The sequence below is a fragment of the Nannizzia gypsea genome, genomic scaffold (genome assembly GCF_000150975.2).
Source record: "Nannizzia gypsea CBS 118893 supercont1.1 genomic scaffold, whole genome shotgun sequence".
Lineage (NCBI taxonomy): Eukaryota > Fungi > Ascomycota > Eurotiomycetes > Onygenales > Arthrodermataceae > Nannizzia > Nannizzia gypsea.
The window spans coordinates 3230525-3244235 of record NW_003345201.1 but is presented as its reverse complement, the minus strand read 5'-3'; the positions used below and the strand labels follow the sequence as shown (position 1 = coordinate 3244235).

General features: G+C 49.6%; 6 protein-coding genes across 6 annotated transcripts; all 6 read right to left on the bottom strand.

Annotated features, from left to right (window-relative positions):
• Positions 1-146: 146 nt before the first annotated feature.
• Positions 147-836, bottom strand: MGYG_01186 (hypothetical protein; the record flags this gene model as incomplete). The annotated part of the gene is made up of 4 exons (XM_003177054.1): positions 147-450; positions 523-618; positions 725-740; positions 800-836. 4 exons carry the CDS (start codon positions 834-836, stop codon positions 147-149), a joined length of 453 nt encoding a protein of 150 aa, XP_003177102.1.
• A 1040-nt stretch (positions 837-1876) lies between these two features.
• MGYG_01185 (nuclear transport factor 2) lies at positions 1877-2840 on the bottom strand (the record flags this gene model as incomplete). The annotated part of the gene is made up of 6 exons (XM_003177053.1): positions 1877-1990; positions 2096-2197; positions 2303-2374; positions 2449-2513; positions 2656-2673; positions 2834-2840. The coding sequence occupies 6 exons, from the start codon at positions 2838-2840 to the stop codon at positions 1877-1879; spliced, it is 378 nt and encodes a 125-aa protein (XP_003177101.1).
• A 339-nt stretch (positions 2841-3179) lies between these two features.
• MGYG_01184 (hypothetical protein) lies at positions 3180-5642 on the bottom strand (the record flags this gene model as incomplete). The annotated part of the gene is made up of 1 exon (XM_003177052.1): positions 3180-5642. The coding sequence occupies one exon, from the start codon at positions 5640-5642 to the stop codon at positions 3180-3182; it is 2463 nt and encodes an 820-aa protein (XP_003177100.1).
• A 969-nt stretch (positions 5643-6611) lies between these two features.
• Positions 6612-10263, bottom strand: MGYG_01183 (hypothetical protein; the record flags this gene model as incomplete). The annotated part of the gene is made up of 3 exons (XM_003177051.1): positions 6612-7581; positions 7646-9220; positions 9275-10263. 3 exons carry the CDS (start codon positions 10261-10263, stop codon positions 6612-6614), a joined length of 3534 nt encoding a protein of 1177 aa, XP_003177099.1.
• A 987-nt stretch (positions 10264-11250) lies between these two features.
• On the bottom strand, positions 11251-11662 carry MGYG_01182 (hypothetical protein; the record flags this gene model as incomplete). Its single annotated transcript, XM_003177050.1, has 2 exons — positions 11251-11488; positions 11604-11662. 2 exons carry the CDS (start codon positions 11660-11662, stop codon positions 11251-11253), a joined length of 297 nt encoding a protein of 98 aa, XP_003177098.1.
• A 705-nt stretch (positions 11663-12367) lies between these two features.
• MGYG_01181 (ATP synthase subunit H) lies at positions 12368-12927 on the bottom strand (the record flags this gene model as incomplete). The annotated part of the gene is made up of 3 exons (XM_003177049.1): positions 12368-12633; positions 12749-12827; positions 12904-12927. 3 exons carry the CDS (start codon positions 12925-12927, stop codon positions 12368-12370), a joined length of 369 nt encoding a protein of 122 aa, XP_003177097.1.
• Positions 12928-13711: the final 784 nt, after the last annotated feature.

Below are 13711 nucleotides of genomic sequence, written 5' to 3'. Positions count from 1 at the left end.
AGGCGAAGGAAAAACAGTAGGTGGGATCATGTGCGTCGTGGTATACTTCAAGGTGGTTGGTGAGCTCTCCCTGGTCGAGGGAAGGAAAGTAACTTTGGCGGACCACAGATGAAGGGGGTGGGAAGACACGGTTCAGTTATCCCCATTTATACCATCATCTGCGCAACGCCTTGTCCGCCGAGGGTCTTGCTTCCGGTGAATTCTTGGCCCTTAGCAGCGGCAAGAGCATAGAAGATGGCGGTGATGAGAAGGAAAACGGCTGCCGCAATCAAGCTAGTACCTTCCTTTGATATAAGACTGAGCCACTGAACGACGCTCATGGCAAGGTAGATAACTCCGCGCATTGTGTTGGATGCGAAACGGCGAATGAACGCATCGAATTTGGATGAAGTAGGGCAGATGCGCAAGAGCAATGGTACCTCAATAAACAGGATGACCGGAGAACAAGCTCTATTGTGACGACCTCTGAGGTTAGCAAGCCGCAAGAGGAGGATTTGGGAGTAATTCGAACAGTTTACTTACAGGCATACTATGCTGAATGCAAGTATGATGGAAGGAACACGGAAGAGGTTAGAAATTCCAACAGCGAAGCATATAAGCATGGAGAGGATTCCGGTCCTAGAATACACAGTATTAGTTTCCGGTTATACGTGTACAGTAGCAATGCAACTAGCAGGACTCGGCCATTAAAATTAGACCGGAGGAGGCGGTATGAGTAACTAACCATTGTCCGTAGATGCCTGGGGAGCAGATATTAGCATATGCGAAACTGGCTGGAAAGCTCATCTGGTAGACTTACTGAAATTTCTTGATCTAAACTCTTCGGCGAGCGTCATTATGACTGCTGGTGATGTCTCAACGTGGTGAGGCTTCCGGTGATAGCGTAGGTATGTTTAGTTGGAGCAGCCGTATGCGGGTTAAAAAAGCTGGGGATAAACAACGCTGGCAATCACAGTCAGTATTCGCACTTGGGCAGGGGGAAGATAGGGCACACTGGTCGAGATGGTATCTATGAAGATGGAAACCCCGGGACAACTCACAGCTCTGCTCTGGTTTCTTCACCGGCAGCTAAAGCAAAGAAGAAGCTAGGGCAGCTGACACGCGATTCAAGCCACAACAACAATAACAAGGTTGCCTTCGGACCCAAGAGGATTTGCACAAAACCAATGCCTGCAAGCAGAGCAAAAGGGTGTTTGTCAGTAGCTTGTCCAGCAACGAGAAGAAGAGGTTTGCAGCTGTCTGTCTTCTTTCTTCCAAGTAAATAGAGCTTACAAGACAATTGGAAGTGACAAGATGGCCTGAAAGCGAAACAACAAACCGGAAGTTCAAGCCCCAAACCTGCCAAGCCTCACTTGCTGACTCACCAGGACAACAAGCCACAGTTAGTTTGTTTCTGATGTTGCTGAAGAAAGAGTTGGAAGGTTGGAGGACGATGAAGACGAAGATGGAAAAGAGAGAGAGGAAAGAAAGGTAGGAGAGAACAGGTGAGAAGGATAGAAGACCTGGGCGAGCAAGCTTGGTGGCTATTTAAGCCCGAATGGACAATGCTGCAGCCTGAAGGGTGCTCTACACAGCGCCGCCACGCAGCTATACGTGGACAACTGATCCAACGGCTTCTCGGACGCAGGAATTGGGTACTTTATTAACCGGCCAAAGTTACCGGCCGGTGCTAGATGGCTCGTTAGTTGACAAGGCGCCTTCGTGGCTTTGGTGGTTGGAGACAAACAGGCTCATATTCGACCGGTCAAGAGAAATTTATCATAGAACACGATATGAAATAGTTAACTAGTTACAACAGTGGTTGCCTCTTTTTCCTGTTTATTCATCCGGCTAACTGCTGATTATAGAGTCCCTTTCTTCTTTCCCGCTGCATCGCTTAAGAGCCATAGACGAGGCGGAAAACGTCGTTAAAGACAAAGTAGTTTCCGTTGCTGTCGCGGAGGAGCTGGAAGGACTGGCTGTAGTTCATGGGCGTTTGTTGGTCGTCGACCTGTAGGCGAAAAAGTCAGGCGATGCATATACCATTTAATACCCGTGATTGATTTGATGGCTGAGACATATGGTTTGATGGAAGCAGCACAGGGATATTCCTTACCAGGAGAGCGCCGGTGACCATGACCATGATTCCACCTTGCCCGTTTGACGGCTGGGCGTCGAGGGTAGCTACTTGGTGGGCAACTTTCTGGAACGGTAGGGTCTGTTTTGATAAACGTCAGCAAACGGTCATGACCAATGTTAACTCAGACTCTTGCGCAACCTCCCCCCCGGATTCACCAGCCATTCTACCCATGGTAGTACTCACAGTCAACTTCTCCAGAATGGAAGGAGCTCCTTTGACGGATGTGGTTTCGAATGTCAGCATCGACTCATCGCGCTGTATTGCCCATATATCACATCAGCTCTCTATATCCTGTGGTTATGTCATGGAAGGTCGCGTCAGGCTCTTACGTAGAGGGCTCCAAGACCTCCCCGGTTCTCATCAAAGGTCTTGTAGTAGAATTCGACGAATTGCTCTGTTCCACGGGTGCGAATACTGTTAGGGCCCCTTCTTCGCAATAGCTCCTTTCTGTACAGCCATAGGAATACACTCCCTCGTCGCTATACAACGCAGCCGTTGGGAGGAAATCACGGTTAATGAAGGATATAAGGACGTACTAGCAACCTCTGTGAAGTCTAAAGAAACAGTTTCATTAGCAATCTCAGCTCCTTAGGATGATGTTTCATAGCATGGTACTCCTTCCACCCATGGATGCGGATGGAAAAGGTTTGAAGCACAACATGAACCTGCCAACAATTTGGGGCTTGCTGGAAATAAAGCAAAAGGGAAACCTACCAGCCATCTTGTCTGTATCGTAGGCTTGTAACCGTTTCTATATCTCTTCGAGCGAACTGCCTGTCCGTGATAGTGTCTTTGGGCGCGAAGAAAGTGACGGAGGGGCTTTTTCTATTTATATGGCGGGGGAGTTTGGCAGCCAAAGAAAAACTCTTGGCGTTTAGTTCGCGCTTCAAAAGGTTCTTTACTTTTTATTTATTTATTTGTTTTTTTTTTTTGTTAATTACTTTTACTTATAACGAAGCTGTTGACAATAGGTATATGTTACATGCAGGAAGAAAGATAGGTGTATTCCTAGGATAAGACGCTCACGATGGCCGCTTCAAACGCCTGAAAAGACCGCTAGTTAACCCTCGGATTCCGAGTCTGCAAACATGTCCTCTGCCTTAGGCCGACGGCGCTTTTGAACCGGCTGAGAAGACTCCGCAGGTTGAGATATAAAGATCTTTGTTAGAGGCTCTTCCTTCGGGGCTGACCCTTCTTCCTGTTCCTTGCTGGCTGGTTTATCATGGCCTGAAGGTGCATCTTCGACGTCTTCCAAATCGCTATCCTCCATAGGGACTCCGTCTATGTCCGAAAATATTTCATCGTCTGCGTCATCATCAGCAATAGGAGCACCGTCAACATCAAGATCCATAGGGTCACCGTCAGCAGGGTTAAACTGGCTAGTGGCCCCGTTATCTTCAACGGCTTTCCATTTGTTCTTGCCCTTACTGCCGAATACACCTGTTTCCTTCCCTTCTGCTACACGGGCCTTCTCTTCAGCCTGTTCCTTTTCAGTGGGTGGAGGGTGGTCGAAGGACTTGACAAAGGCTTCATGGCTAGCCTGTGGGAAAACACACCAGCCCTCCCATAGGTTGAGAAGGATGCCGATACTTCGTCTCCATTTCTCAATTTTCAACCTGCCCCATCCAAGCTCTTTTTCTATCCGGCCGAGCTTCTCGAAAGTTTTCTGCTGTTTTAGGGCATTTTCAAAGAGCTGTCGATAGCGCCACGCATGCCGTACGCCGCTTGTAGACGACGATGAAAAGATATCTGATATGATATAGAGGCCAACCAAGCTAGCCGATGACATATCTAGTTTTTCGTCCGCAGTCGGTTTCTTGCCTTGCTCCGTGGATTCATTATCAGCTTTGGGGGGCTCATCAACGTCGTTTTGGTCTAGTCCCGCAGCTCCATGTTCATCCTTTTGCCGTTCAGGGTTGGCGGACGTATAAGCAAAGGGCTTATTCACGTTGGATACAATCATATCAACAACTTCATCTCCTCCGCCACCGGCGTGCTTAATTGCAAATGCGGTAACACGCGCCACATCGCCCCGCCGAAGCTTTGAGTGTGATGTAGGAAGCCTGGCTAGTAGGTGTGCGAGCTTCGCCTTTTGCAAGGGGTTTAAATGACCAGTCCCGTCATTCCCTGGATCATTTGTAGCGTCGTCCCGCCTCTTCTCTTCCTCTCTATCCGAGTCATCCTCATCGGAAGAATCATAGTCTTCGTCTGAAACAAACTCTTCTAGTTTGGTAGTATACTCAAACCGTAAATTTCTCTCCGGCTCTGACCACATAGGACCATTCTCGAATATCGTAGTAGTTGAAGAATGGTCTCGTCTTCTACCGCGTCTTTTGCCAGGGTTCGTCAAAATATCCCATAGTTTCCACCTATACCATACTCCCCCTGTACTCTTTGGATTCCAAATCCAAGCCCATTTTTCTTCCTTTTGGACTTCCGGCCTACTCATAAGCAAGGCCTCAAATTCGGGTCCAAAAGTTAATAAATTCTCGATTGTTTTATGTATCAGTTTAAGCTGCCGCAAGTCCGAAGGAGGCTTAACGTCGACTTGAAGTCCCTGGTTATTCCTAACCCCATATCTGGAATCATACGACGAAGGTGGCGCAATTCCAGAGCGATGAGGGCCCCCACGCCCAAACTGGTCGCCGCGTGTTATAGTTCGAGCACCAAAGGGCTGGTTTGTAAGTGACATCGACCCGGGGGTTATGGGTATGCTTGAATGAATAGCCGCGGATGATAAATGTCTAGAAATTGACAAATAATACCCCCAGCCTAGGTATTTATTCTGCAATGAGCTTACTACCGTATCCATATCAGTGGCAGCAGTGCCATGAGCTAGAGTAACAATAGCAGACCATATTCTCTTTTCATTCCCACCATGCGTTGACGGCGGCGGGGGTGGTAATATCTTGACATTGTCCACCACTAATATCGGAGGAATCAACGACTTTATAACAGCTGGCGATGTACCGGGAGGCAGGGAAGAGACGTGCAATGTAGGTTTCGCAGCTGCTTTCTCCGCCTCCTTTTTATCACTCGTTGTCTCCCCCTCATCATCTGAAGTGTGGAATGCGTTCAACGAGTCGCCCGCGCGTGAACTGTCAAATCCAAATATCCCTCGAGGCTTATCACGGTCCCGTTGGGAATCTCTCATTGATTCGAATGCCCGTTTCTTGGAGAAGGAGATAGGTGGCTTTCCAAGTGATTCTGATGTGTTTCGCATAGGGCCCGCGAAGTGTCGTTTGGATGGGCCGCCGCTGAAGGGGCCATGGCTTGTCGCGGACGCATGCTGATGATGGTGCTGAGTAGACCGTCCGCCGAATGCATTGGATGAAGCAGACGGGCTTGAGTCCTGGTCGAATGACTTCACAAAGTCCTCGTAGACAGCTGCCGTCTCGGCTTTATCCCTCTGTCTTTTTGCTTCGGCTTCGGCTTTCTGACGTTCGAAATGTGATCGTTTCGCCGCGGACGGTTTAGTGGGAGGAGTATCGAATATAGACTTGGCTGGTGTGTTTTCAGACATGGTGCCTTGCCGTCTAGATGCTCGATATGAGAGCAGCGAAGCTCTTCTCAGTTTGCGTCGCCGTCTCTAACGAACCGTAAAAGGCCAAGCTTGGAGCTTCAAGAAGTGTCACGTGAATATTATCAGCCTCATCCTAGCCCCTTGTCTATAAATAGCCGCAATCGACTTTTACAGCGAAAGATGTGATAAATTCTTATTGGCAAGTTGTGAGTAGAAGGATTATTACAGGCTTGTATTATTTTTGTCAATCCCATGCTATCGAATATATCCCCACCATTATAAACAATAGGACAATCAAGACTCCAAAAGGGAAAAGGGGAATGAAAGAGAAAATGAAGAAAAGGAGAAGCGCCGGGTTACTCCTAACTGTACATGCACAATGCGAATGAGCGGTCTTGACACCTCGCAGACCAAACAGGGAACGTAAGAAAAAGTAATAAATTTAAAAAAGGGGCTGGGTTAGGAAGCAATAATGGATGCATAGCCAAGAGAATCTATACACAGAAAAGAAAAAGGGGGGAGTGTGGGAGGAAAATAGGAAATGGGACAAAGGTAAGGAAGGGAAAAAAAAGAACTGAACGAATAAATACTACAATGCAATGCGTTATACGGGCGTCATGCTATGCGATGCAAATCTTGAGATAACCTGTAATTGCAGGGGGTATTGAAAGGGAGCGAAGGGTATCTTGACTGCCATCAGGGTGGCGCAGTCATGTAACCAACTTGAAGGAAATGCAAGTACCCTGCTCAAGTAAACGAATAAAGCGAACGTGACGGTGACCTAGGCCGCCTATATTTTAGAGGGAGGAGTGGGAAATTATATACCGGGAAGTGGATATGTTCTTCCGGAACCAGGCGCGGGGAAGGAGATGTGATTTTCTCATTCAATTTTGTTTTCAAACGGTTGCTTTTTGCATTTTGTGTTGCGTTGGACTTTTTTAATTCTTCCTTTTGTTCTAAGATAGACCTTTATTTGCGGAAGCTGTCGGCGCCGAGGGTTGGGACTTCAACCAATCGGTCACAAGGAACACCTTCGTCGCGCCTTCGTTCAAAGAAATTGTCACACTCTGATACAACCATGGCCCATTCAGCAAGTGCTCGACCTGCATACTTGTTCATTTGACCGTTGGTTGCAGGATGAATACGTGCAGCAAACAAATTCTTTGACACATTGTTTGGGACGGGAGCGATGGTTTCGCTGGTTATTCGGGACTCGGACTCTTCGGTGGCGGAATCCGTTTCAGAACCATCGTCAGATCCCGTACCTGAGCGTGAATTGGACCTGGAGCCTGAACTAGAGTCGGATACATTGATGGGAGGCTTCTGGAGTGCGTGGAGGAACAGGCGGGCTGGTGCTGGTAGGGAAGGAGGATAGAGTTGTCTATTCCTACTCGGCCATCTTTGGCGATCAATCCATTCCAAGCAAAATCGGAAAGTGTATGCTTGTCGGGGTGTGGCACTCGATCCAGATTCAGGGCGAGGGGTTGTTCCATCTTCCTTAGGATGTTCACCTGCATTGCGGCCCTCGTTGGCTGTTGTAGTACTAGGGGTCTCTGGACTCGAGCTGCCAGGAGGGGTCACTTCTCCGGGCTTGGGATTTGCGTTGCTTTTGAAGATAGTTCTGAGCATTTTCCAAGTTTTCTTTAATTGCGGAGAAGTGGATTCGGCCTCAGGTGTGGGAGCCTGAGGTTTGTTTGAGGATTCATTATTATTTGGGCGGATTGCCATCGAGGGCGGTAGAATATTGTCCAGACACACAAACATGCTTGGAGCAGGCGGGAAATAGTCATTCCTGATGATAATAAGGCGGCGCCCAGGAGCAGGTGTACAGGGGGCAGTTGATACAGGCGCCACAAGGCCCTTCTCTGCAATTGACTGATGGGCAACAAACTGTTCCCATATATGTCCCAATTTATCCAGTAAGGTTTGGTAGATGCGGCTGTAGTAGAACTGTTAATAAAATAATCGGAAATAAGCCAAAAAGCAAAACGAGAAAGACATACATATCAAGCTCTGACTGTTGTGTACCGTCATGTCGAGCTAACCTCCAGCAAATCAAACGGTGATAATATCCGCGGACCATGGGACTCCAGTGGTTGAAAAACCGGTCGAACAGGCCATGGCCTAGTAACATATCGAGACATAGCCTTTCCTTCCGTCTTATATCCTGGTTGATCTCTGCCCAGCCGGTGAAAATGAAAGCAAAGGTCCTGACTTCTGTAAGGGAGTTGTTACTCTTGAGCATTTCCAGACAGACATCCAGCCAAAAATCCCAGTCAAGGGGATCAGGTACGCCATTGGTACGGCAGTACGGAGGTAATATCGGGATAAGTTCTTCGACAAAGTCACATAGGGCAAAACATGCGTTATGGTCATATAAAGACGTCTTCCGTGCGCCAAGCCTAAGTATCTTGCAGAATGATTCAATGAACAGCTGCTTTGTCAGCTGCTGCATCGAGGAATCAGCAAGGAAATCCCGCAGGGTCATAATCAGCCTACTCTCAGACATTAATATTAATGAGTTAGTTTGTCTCAGGGGTAGGCTAGCGGGTGTATCTGCGCCGTCCAGTAGATCATCGAACGTGGCGGTTGCTGTGTTGTGAAGGGCATCCGTGGGCTGTAGACCGGTATGCTTGCTAAGGGTGTTTTGTAGGACTATTAACATTTGCGCGTGCACTGGGATAAATCCAGGGACGTATATTCTTTTTGACATGTCGTTGATTGATGGCAGCAAGTCTGTGATTAGGAGATAGAAATGTTTCAGGAAGACGAAGAAAAGGTCTGTATCTCGGCCGGCCCAGCGAGGTGCCCATGGGCCGAACCAATTGATTTGAGCAGCAGCAAGCGGGACCGAAGTATTACTCCGCAGAGAGCGCAGGAAGGATGAATGGCCGGAAAATGAGAGGGTCCGAACGGCTGGGGGAAATTGGGATGAGATTTCCTCAGACATCACTCCTCTGAGTACGTGGTCGTGGCCAGGGTCAAACTCATTTATCACGTTCCGGAGTATAGTAGGGGGTATATTCCAGAGCCTGACTAAGACATTGGCGACATCAGGACAGAAGAAGAAAGCGTAGGCACAAGTTTTCCCACAGAAGGAGACTAAGCTAGCCGGAGTATGCCTCACAGACATGCGATCTATGGAGTAGGCAATCTGGGAGAGTAGATTCTGGTTGAAAGTGTTGCGGATATTGTGGTGGATCGATTCCGCTAGAAAGTCGGATCCAGTTGTCTCCAAAGAGGTATAAGATCTAGCAGCCAAATCAACCCTCGACGTAGAAGTAGACGATGAGCCGGAGACATTTGACTGGAACGGGACTCGCCATTCGGGCCGAGTCATGATGGCGACAATTGATTCCAGGTAGACTGGCCTGTCTGTTCCGGTGATGGACTGGCCATTTCGTCCGCTGAGTAGCTCCAACAAGCCGGTCCACCATCTGTTGAGTATGTTCGTACGTCTGTCCAAATCTTCAGGCCGGAGTCTGTGATTAGACGGATGGTTTAGGATGCGGGCGAGGACGGGAAGGAGAGATGAGCGGAGGACATTGACTTTCAGGGGGGTTGATTTCGAGGCGAATCTGCAATTTGTTAGCTAGGAGACGAGAAAGCCAAGGAGAGGATGAAAGGCATACTTTTGGTAGTCTACGTCAAGAGCACGGAAGACATGCCAGAGTTCGTCTCTCTTCTTTGGAGATTCTGGCTTTGCGCGGGAGGTCTGGGAGGCAGGGACCTGAGGGACTGGAGGGATATCTTGTTTGCTGCTGGACAAGCTGACTGAGGCCACTAGACGATCCCAAGACGGTCTCCGGCGTAGCGACTGTTGTGAATTGTCTCTGTTACTCTTGGACTCGGTCTGTGATTTCCCTTTGAGAGAGATGATGCTGGCAGGCCTGCGGCCTCGCTTGGGAGTTGCAGTGCCTGAAGATTCAACCGGTGAGGTGGATGCCGAGTCCGTGGTCGAAGCAGTGGCAGTCGTAGTTGTTGACCCTGTATCTGTTGTCTTGACAGAGAGCGTGCTTGCTCCGGAAGAGGTGGTAGCCGCAGATGATGCAGTCTTTGGGTCTGAAGAAATGGAGGGCGCGGGAGAAGGAGACTGTATAGGAGCGGGCGAGGGTGATCGAGATGTTTTCCATGGTTTAAGGGTGAGGTTCGCGAACGATGATTTAGAGAAGGCCTTCCGGGTCCGTTCAGCCGATACTCTCGGGGCTGCTGTCACCTCGACACTAGGATTGGCACTGGCAGGGGCTGAAGGTGTATTATTAGACGAGGTGGTAGGAGTGGTCGCGGCGGTCGTGGTAACGGTTGTAGTTGTAGTCGTAGTAGTAGCAGCGGCTGCCGCGGTGGTATCACTGGTCTTCGAATTGCGGACTGACCGCCGGCCGGCTTTCTCTCGCAACGAAGCCTGCCGCAAGATGCTCTTGCCGGTCTCAACGTCGATGGGCTTTGCAGGCGACTGTGCATCTGCGGAGAGCTGCGAAAGGTTCACTTCTGAGATGGTTCTCTTGATACTACCGGTGTCGCTTTCGCTGTCGGCGAGCACCTGGGGAATGTGGATGTAGCTGGCAGAGCGACCAAGCTCCGGGGACCTCGACCCATCGTTAGAAGACTTCTGACCTGGCATAATCGAGACGCGGCAAGGAGGAATCGAGCGGGAATCGAGCTGCGAGGAGGAGAGGGATGGACGGAGCTGGCTGGCGGTACTAGGCCCAAGTACCGCGAGAGGCCAGCTCTCCGTCACTGGTAGGATGCGTGAGATCTAGCAAAACCATGAGACTGGGGAGTAGAAGGCAGACGAAGAACGAGGATGTCTCTTTCTCTTGACGCCGTCCGGTATGGAAGAGAAAGAAAGCAGAGAAGCAAGAAGTGGCAGCGAGAGCGAGAGGCGGCGGCGGATGTAAATATCAGCCAAAAACGGCTTTTTTTTTCCTCTTGCGTGTAAAACGAGCGAAACCTAGAGACAGGGTAGGTTCGTCATCGGGAGCAGCTCGATGACCTCAGAGACTAGACGAAAGACGAACCGGCCCGTCTGCTCGACTGCTGGCTGAGTGTTATTCTTCTGGTTCGCTCAGTGTCCTCTGGTTCCTGGTCTGGCGCTCTGGTTGAGGGATGAGTTCTGACGAGCCGTCTGTCAAGTCACCAGGTAGTGGCAACGGGCCGTGTCCATGGGTGAAGGGAAGCAAGTCAGCGGCAGACAAGCAGAAGAAGACGAGGAGCAAGAAGAAGAGTAAGAAGAAGAAGAAGCAGAAGAAGAAAAGAGCCTGTCTTGCAGTAATATAACAACTACTAACTGTCCTGTCTCTATCTAGTTTTGTCTGTCCCCTTTAGCCTCTCTGATCGCACATCCACCCTCGCCGTCTGCCGCTGCCATGGCTATATAAAGATCGCCTTGAAGCTATCTCGCCCAAGTACAGCCACACCTAAAGGCAGCATGTCTTGGTTAGCTTGGTCAAGGCATGCTTGAGACGTGCAGGACAGAAAGACAGACTCCAAGTAGTCGTGTCCATCAGGAGCGTTCCTGCAGCGCTGCTCTTCTCTGTCTTTTCCTTCTCTCCTTCTCTCTCTCTCTCTTCGTCCTCTCTTATCTTTGCGTTTGAAGTCTCTGGATGTCTCATCTTCTTTGGCACCCCTTGCCTCTCTCCTGCGTCGTGGCGGGGGGGGCTTGCTTCGCCCTTTTCTTCCGCTGCCTCTGCCTCTGCTTTGCGTTGCTCGCTTGCTTGCTTTTTCCTTCTTTTTCATCAATTTCATATCCACTTGGAGACCGATAATGCCTGTAGAGCGCCCACATGGGATAATAGATCTCTGACGCGGCTTCACATATGCCCCTTTGCTGTCCGCGGGCGTTGACGCTGATAGCAGACGTCAGTTATTTTAACTACCCTGGGCTTTACGGAGTAAAACTGTCAGTCTGGTTGTTATCGAAAAGTTGATGCGTGCGTCGAGTCCATGTCGATGTCATGTTACTGGAGCCAACGCCAACCTCGTCTGGCTGTATCTGGTCCTCGAGTCGCTGTCTCCTGCATGGCTAGCTGCAGCTCGGCGCAGAAGACGCGGAAGACGCTGTTAAAAAAATAATAATGAAAAAAGGATTAAGTCAAACGGACATCTCTCGGCCCTTGCCCCCACGGGGAACAATTGGCTACAGGTGTCTCTGCTGTTGTCGCTGGTCGATCTTCGTCTCGCGCGCTTTGATAGACAGCTAGCTTGGTAGCTATCAAATAGGGAGAGTCCTGCCTTCAAAGGTAAGTAGTAGTACTCCGTATTAGTTGTTGTTGTTGTTACTCCGCAGGTGTTACTCTTAACCGTTTTGAGTGTTGCTAAAAGGCCTGTCACTGCTTTTTCATGGCTATATAAATATTAGCCGCGGTGTCAGCTCAAAAAAATAATGTTCAAACCGTTTAGAGGTCATCTTGCTATAGTTGCATCAAGATACAACAACATTAACACTGTCTGTCCCACGTAGACGGCAGCCGAGAAAGCCAAACAGCACGCAAGTTGATAATTGATAGCTATATATACCAAAAGCACACGTAAGACCATCGCATCATTCAAGATTGTACACTGCATACAACACGAACAAACAGGAAAAAAGACAAGACAAGAAAAGAGTTCGAATTTCTGTGTAACTATACATGATGATATCCCATCCTATGTCTCTCTAATTCTATCGATCAACACATATATTATCATCAGGCCACTCGGACGGACGGGCGAACAGATAAAATAATTTAGTGAGCAGCAGGCTTCTCCTCATCCATCTCGAGCCAGTCCTCCTCAACTGGAGTGGGCTGGCCGGCCTCCTGTCCCTGGCCTTCGACCTCAACAGCCTGGGTCTCGTAGGCCTTCAGGTCGGCGGAGATGTCGGCCTCCTCGGGGGACTGGGGGGCGCTGGGAGCGACAAACTTTTGGACATGGGCATCGGCATCGTTGGCCTTGCGGGGGGCGGGCTTGTAGGCAGCGAGTTCACGGATATACAGGTCTTGGACAGGGTCGGCTGGATTGGGAAAAAGTTGGAAGCGTAAGCAAATCTTCCATTCGCCCCTCGAAAGTCGGGATGAATATTCATCAATTGACGAGGGTATGGGCTCTCATGGGGTCTTGGGACTAACCACGTCTGATAGGAGTAGTAGCAAAGCTTCGACGCACGATCGGGCTCTGTTGGCGGACTGCTCGGCTCAAGAAAGAGACCTGGTGGTTGATAGGTTAGCATTGCTGGCCAGTCTCGGGATAGCACGCGAGAGCGCAGGAATTGGGGTCTCCCTACCGAGGATCTGAGAGTCTGGGACATCATCGCGACGGAGTGATGGGCGTGACTGGCTGTCGACAGGCTGGCTTCTTCGGGAGTTGAAGTTGTTCGTGGTTTTGATCTCTGCGTCTTTCGCCTTTCGTTCTTCTTTTCTTCTTGTGAGGTTGAAAGTAGGTGGTTGATGAGTCAGCGGAGGCTTACTTAAGCAGTGACGGGACCCGAAAGAGGCAAAGCCTCGTTCGTTCATTTTCTGATATCAACTTCGACCTTCGACTTCGCCTTCTTTCCTCCTCCTTCTTCGACAGACAAACCCGACCTTCTCGCAGCCACGCAGCATACGCCGGCGACCGCCAACACAGGGGACACGCACTGAGATACAGCCGCCGAGACGAGCGTCAACTCACTTCATCTCACCCCACACGGTCAAACGACTGCGCTTCTCTCCTCTCTCTAAGAGTCGACTGCCTTTGCCACTCCCCGTGGAAGCCTAGCAGCCGTTCGACTTCTTTCAGCCTGCCCGGCTAGGGCATCTCGCGCGTCGCCTAGGGGGTTCTGGCGCTCTTGTCTGCCAATAGTCAAGGATTTTCTCTCTAGAAAGGTAAAGCTGAGATGATTTTGCTGCCTTTTACGGGCCTCTCACGCAACAACTACAAAAGCACACCAGCCTTATGTGAAAGAAGGAAGCAGAAAACAAACCGCTGAAACCTTGTAGAACGGCCATCTACTTCATTACATCCTTGTTCCTCGATTTTCAGGTCTGATGGAAGTCTTACAAATAAAATAAAAATACTTCGTCAAATTCTGGTGACCACTCTCTCGGTGTCCG